Raw genomic sequence first — 6,134 nt, 5'->3', positions numbered from 1 at the left:
CCCCCCCCCATCGTCCCTAGTGAGCCGCTTGGAAGGTAGGCAATATGAGTCACAAAACCCCTGTAAGTAGGCAACCAACAGTGCATCCCCCCCACCCCCCCACTGTCGGCCAGACCTTAATCCGCGCCTGCCTCGCGCCCCGTGCTCGAACCTCTACCCCTTAATCGGCACCGGGCACCACATGGCACGTCCACTTGACAAGTGATTCCCAGTCTAAATTATAAATTTGAACCGCAGCCCTCTGAAGTATGATAATGAGTATGTTTTCGGCGAGCGGAAATTACGAATTATGCAAAATGTGACTGATGATTCTAGCACAATTTGTTGATTTTTGGCGAGTGATCTTGTTTAGTCAGTTCACCAGAGGAAGTTTCCCGTTTTTGTGAAGATTGCCTTCAAATTTCGGATATTCCGATTAGCGTTCCATAAGCAGATATTCAGTGTTATTTTGATGCCTAAATTTAAATCACTGGCTCTCTGTCTTTGTGTGCCTCGTACATTTTGAGTTTACTTTTGGAGCTGGACTGTCTCGTTCTCTACTTCGCGTGGTCAAGGGTATGCATGCTAGGTCTCGTTCGCCTGACGGGTAGGCAAAAACTTGCCAGCGATGCATGCGTGTAAAGCGTTGTGGAGTGGCCTATCCAAAGTCTCGCAGGCATCGAGCTCACCTACTGTAACGTGCAGAAAAAAATCTGAGAAAGACGGAGTTTTATCCCTTTTAACCTGACGTACCTCGTGAGCGTACCTTCCCTAGCCCCGATAAAATTGTTTCCGCCTCCGCATTGGTATTTGATTGGAAAACAAGGATAGGATTCTCCCACACAAATTATAATACATTTCGACTGTAAGTAAAAAACAAAAACAAATTATTCAAGTTTTAGTGTAAGTGGCACCGGCTGATATTGAAAAACAAAATATTGATATCAGGATTAAACAAAAAAGAAGCAACTCATTACAAAATTTTACAGTCGAGGAATGACGACCCAGTCGGTATCATCATACTCTGGAAACTCTGGAGGTAGAACTGGAACATCCTGCATCATCTCCTGGTGACAGCCCAGTGAACACCACGCGCAACGATCGCCCTTGTAGCAATAGCTTTGCACATAGGTGGAAAACTTCAGCTCGGGGTTCAAGGACAGGAGCTTTTGCACGGCGCCCCGATGCAGCGCGTCGTGCGCACAATCGACGTGTATTGTGAATACGTTGAGGGTGCGCAGGGCCGGCGCGTTGGAAGGCGTGATGCCGAGCAGGAGTTCATCGGTGGCCGGGCCTCCAAACTCCAGGTGCTTGAGCGCCGGTAGGTGGGGCAGCGCCTTGAGCAGAGACTGCTGCTCAGGTAAGTGGTGGTGCGAATCTTCGAAATCCAATGACAGTTCCTCCAGGCAGGAGCGCCCGGTAGCGGCCAGAGCCAGCACAAAATCCATGTCGGGGGAGGAGGCTACGCCGATCTCTGGTTCATACTCGAGCGTCACCTTGACGAGTTGGGTGGCTCGGCGAAGAAACTCGGCACCGGCGCAGGCCTCACCGTCGTACTCCACATAGAGATCCAGGTCCCTCAGCTGTTCGCACCCGGCCACGGCCTCTAGCCCGGGCATCAGGCCACACTGCAGCCTACGAAGGTTCGGCATTCCTGTCAGGAAAGTTGCAGTTGACGTTGAGGTCAGAGGGAAGCAGCCGAGGTTAACGGACTCCAAGGTTGCCGCGTGCATTGTCAGGATAAAGTCGCAGAAGAGCTCCTCTTCCGGGGTTCGCGGATCGTGCTCAAAGCTTTTCAGGGACGCACCGGGAAAGGACCTATGGAGACCGGCCAATATGGATGGCGCGAAGCACCGAAATCCTTTAATTTTTAGCTCCTCTAGGCGTGGCGTTGACGCTACCGTCCCGAGAAGAACGGAGGTACCCTCGACATGGTTGACACTTTCCCACATACAGGGACCCAAACTAAGCCTCCTTAGCCGGCCAAGTGCCGCCTGGTTGCGGATGACAAGGCTTGCTTGAAGTGCGTCTTTTTCTGACACGTTATTCAAACTCAATGTCAACTTGTTGACGGCACACCTGGTCGTGGTGTACAACGTGTGAAACTTCTCCAGCGGGAATCGAACCCGCCATGCGCGCAGGCACGGCGCCAGGCGCAGCACAGAGCACTGTTTGTAGCGAGGGGTGTCGTCAAACCAGACGAGTTCGAAGCGCTGGTGCCGCCAAACCTCCGGGAACATTGCCAGGGCCCCGAGCCGGCGGCACACGAGGCGGCAGGCGAGCAGGTCCTCTATTTTCAGGTACTGCATCACCTCGAGCAGCACGTCATCTGGGAGCAGCTCCATGTCCTGCAGGGACAGAACGAAGACGTGAGTGTGTTTTCAGTGTGATTTTCTAATATGGTTAAGATCTGCTTCGAGCCACGCCATATGACAACCCCACTCCTCCACTTTACCCCCCCCCCCCCATTTTTGTCGGCAAATGGAGGATCCTCTGGATACGCGTCTACGTCTTCACTGTAAATACGGGGTACCTAGTAGGTAGGCGACTCTCGAAAACTTCAGGGTTTAGAGGGGGCAGTGGCGTGTTTCGAACTAGTTGTATGCGCCCGCCACAAGTAGGGCGGTTCGAATACCGCACGCAGATAACTTTGTCTTACTCCGCGCATGCAAGGTCCCATAGCGCCTGCCAGGTAGGCAAAAACCTGCCTGTAGTGCATTCGTGTACATCGGTGTGGCCTACCCACAGTCTCGCAGGCGCCGAGCTCAACCCCCCCTAACTTGCCGAATAAATCTGAAAGGAGAAAAAAACACGGCATTTTCACGCTGTGTTTACCTTGTACCTCCCCACCCCTCTTGATGATGTTCCCGCGTCCGCAACGGTATCTGATTGAAAAGAAATGATTATCCCAAACAAATGATAATGTATTTCAACTGGAAGTATAAGAAAAATAAACCAAGAGATACAATAATTAACAAGCATTTAGTATCGATCGGTCTGGATAAAGGGTTTGTTATTCCTAAACTAAAAATTATCATTAAATTTAAATGAGAAACAAACTAATTAATTTACAATTTCACAATCGAGGAATGGTAGCATAGTTGGCACAATACTTTGGTGGTGGGCCCGAATCATCCCGCATCTCCTGGTGGCAACCCAGAGAACACCACGCGCAACGATCATCTGTGTAGCAATAGCTTAGCTTATAAGTGAAAAACTTCAGGTCGGGGTTCAAGGACATGAGTTTCTGCACCGCGTCTCGGTGCAGTGCGTCGTGCGCACACTTGACGTCTATTCTGGATACCTTGAGGGTGCGCAGGGCCGGCGCGGTGGCGGGCGTGCTACCGAGCAGGAGTTCGTCGGTGGCCTCGGCGTGCACCTCTAGGTGCTTGAGCGCCGGTAGGTGGGGCAGCGCCTTGAGCAGAGACTGCTGCTGAGGGAAGGGGCCCCCGTCCCTAGTTTTGATAGACAGTGCCTCCAGGCGCGAGTGCTCAGTCGCGGTCAGAGCCAGCACAAAATCCACGTCGAGGGAAGGGGCCATGCCGACCTCATCATAATCGAGCGTCACCTTGACTAGTTGGGTGGCTCGGCGCAGAAACTCGGCGGCGGCGAGGGCCTCGCCGTCGTACGCCACGCACAGTTCCAGGTCCCTCAGCTGCTCGCACCCGGCCACGGCCTCCAGCCCGGGCATCATGCCACACTGCAGACTACGTAGGTTCGGTATTCCTGCCAGGAGAGCAGCAGTCGACGTCGAGGTGAAGTAGTAGCAGCCGAGTTTAACCGACTCCAGGGTGGTGGCGTGCGTGGACAGGATAAACTCGCAGAAGGGCTCCGCCTCCGGGCATTCCTCCAGGTCGTGCTCAAAGCTCTTCAGGGACGCGCCGGGGAAGGACCTGTGAAGACCGGCCAGCGTGGACGGCGGGTAGCAATCGAATCCTAAAAGCTGCAGCTCTTCTAGGCAGGAGGTCGTCGCCGCCACCGTCCCGAGCAGCACGGCGGCGTCCTCGGCATCCATGGTACTCCGCCACACATGGGAACCGATACTAAGCCTCCTCAGCCGGCCGAGCGCCGCCTGGTTCCGGATGAGGAGGCTGACTTGAAGTGCGTCTTTCCCACTCATCTCTTCTACACAGAATGTTAGCGTGTGCACGGCACACCGGGTCGTGGTGTACAGCGTGTGAAACTTCTCCAGCGGGATGATGAGTTCCCACTCGCGCAGGCAGGGCGCCAGCTGCAGCACAGCGCACTCGTTGTGACGAGGGCCGTTTAAGCCGTAGCCGTCGTCAATGCAGACGAGGTCCAGGCTCTGATGCCGCCAAGCCTCCGGGAGCATCGCCAGGGCCCCGAGCCGACGGCACACGAGGCGGCAGGCGAGCAGGTCCGCTAAGTCCAGGCACTGCATCACCTCGAGCAGCACGTTGTCCGGGAGCAGCTCCATGCTCTGGAGGGACAGAGATGCGGTGCGGTGAGCACGCTTGTCTAGGCGCGTTTGCAGAAAGGGAGAGGGCTGGGAGGGGGAGGGACGGAATACTACACCCAGAGAAATGATTAGCAATGGCAACCATCTGATGGTCGGCTCAGGGAGCACCATAAAATATGGTTGAGACAACGGTGACAACGTGATGAAAACCATATTTTTGGTTCTCACTACCACGGTAAGATTGCATCAACCACATTTTATGGTGCTCCCTGAGCCAACCATATGATGGTTGCCAGTGCTAATCATTTCTCTGGGTGTATGTCTAGGTATCGTTATGACAGGCAAAGATCTTTTAAAGTGTGTCTGTGTGCGTGTGGGTGTGTGTGTTTAGGGTGGGGGGAGGGGGGCGATAGCCCTCCCCAAGGACTCTAGAAAACCGCCTGGAAGGTGGGCAAATTGCGCCACAAACCTCCCTGAATGTAGGCACCGACAGTGCATCGCTCTCCCCCCCCCCTCCCCCTTTGACAGCCGGACCTTAATCCGCGTCTGATTTTCATTGCAATCCACTTATGATCGAGAGCCGCGTCATGACTCCCCCTACCCCACCCTGTGTTTTGTCGGCATAAAGTGCACTGTTTTAGTAATGAAATGATTGGTTCCTTGCACTTTGGCGGTCAGTCGCCCTTCGCTTGCCTACAACAGCACCCCCTTAATATGCGCAAACGTCTACACTGTAAATCGAGGGTGTGAAGCGTGAAGCATGCGGGCGACTAAATCGCCTAGCCCCGCAGAAACTATGCGACTTGGTCGCCTACCTGCCTACTGCGGTCTTATTCGGAGTAATTGCACGAACATAATGGCACGACACCCTGGATTTAACCTGGATTAACGGTGTATACACTGTGAACATAAATGCACTGTATACCCTTGACTTGTGGCCCTCGTCAGCTGTTAGAAGGGAGTTATGGAATGAGTAATTCGCGATTCGAATTTTCCTTTAGACGCAAATACAATTCAAAAGGTCCCGCCTTGCTCGAGTTCCGGAGCCTCGCCTACTCCCCGCCTTGGCCCCGCTTCGGCCCCTCTTCCCTCCCGACCCCTCGCCCAGCCTGGCTGACTTCCCCCTCTCCAGGCCTGCACTGCACACGCACGCACTGCGTCGACTGGAATCCCGCCTCCCTAACCTAATGCGAGAGTACAAGCTGATCAATAAGTTTCTTTCTAGTTTGTTTCCGTTTCTTTTTTTCTTCTTGTTTGTAATTGATGTATCATCTGCTAAAAAGGCGCTCAGCTGTGGAGCCGCCGCCATGCCATTCACGCTCTCGGAGACAACACAACACCGGCAAGGTTGCTTTGCAGGTTAGGTTACTGGAAGTTGCACAGGGACTAAAAAGTGAAAGTTCGATCGTCTTGCTACCCTGCCCCCTACCACCCTTCACCCCTCTGTGAGATTCCTTCCTCCTCCATGGCGCGCCCCCTAACCTAAAATGGGTTCGTCTGCGCCGCGGTATGGTTCGAGCAGACAGCTATTGACTTCCGTCGCGCCTACCTCGTTCAGTTGAAATATTCCTTGGCGTTGAATCGATGGCACCTATTTGGAGCTGGGCTGCGTGTGGACTGGGACAGTGTCGTCGGGGGACGACGAGGTAAGCAGTTTCGAACACCTCACCAGCTGACAACAAGTGACAGATACCGTCGTCGCCGTGTGTGTGCAACCAGTGGAACGACAGAGTAA

At 53.8% G+C, this 6,134-nt stretch overlaps 2 protein-coding genes across 4 annotated transcripts in view; both read right to left on the bottom strand.

The window, feature by feature from the left end:
* The window catches only part of LOC113211245 (uncharacterized), a 12,519-nt gene that overhangs the window by 3,077 nt on the left and 3,308 nt on the right, over positions 1 to 6,134 (bottom strand). The gene's annotated exons all lie outside the window — the stretch shown is intronic.
* Positions 833 to 6,134, bottom strand: part of LOC113211242 (uncharacterized) — a 23,151-nt gene continuing 17,849 nt past the window's right edge. Inside the window, exons 1-2 of one of the 3 annotated variants that reach the window (XM_052268080.1) lie at positions 5,949 to 6,105; positions 833 to 2,327 (exon numbers count right to left, since the gene is read on the bottom strand). In XM_052268080.1, coding sequence (XP_052124040.1) covers positions 963 to 2,324 — 1,362 coding nt within the window. In that variant the 5' untranslated portion in view covers positions 2,325 to 2,327; positions 5,949 to 6,105 and the 3' untranslated portion in view covers positions 833 to 962. Of the gene's footprint in view, positions 2,328 to 2,882; positions 4,421 to 5,948; positions 6,106 to 6,134 lie in introns of those variants that run through there. The other 2 variants (XM_052268079.1, XM_052268081.1) reach the window with 2 other exon arrangements.

This window comes from Frankliniella occidentalis, unplaced genomic scaffold (assembly GCF_000697945.3).
Source record: "Frankliniella occidentalis isolate FOCC.00 unplaced genomic scaffold, Focc_3.1 Scaffold63, whole genome shotgun sequence".
In the NCBI taxonomy this organism is placed as follows: Eukaryota; Metazoa; Arthropoda; class Insecta; order Thysanoptera; family Thripidae; genus Frankliniella; species Frankliniella occidentalis.
The sequence above is the reverse complement of the archived record's forward strand: the minus strand, read 5'-3'. Positions and strand labels throughout refer to the sequence as shown.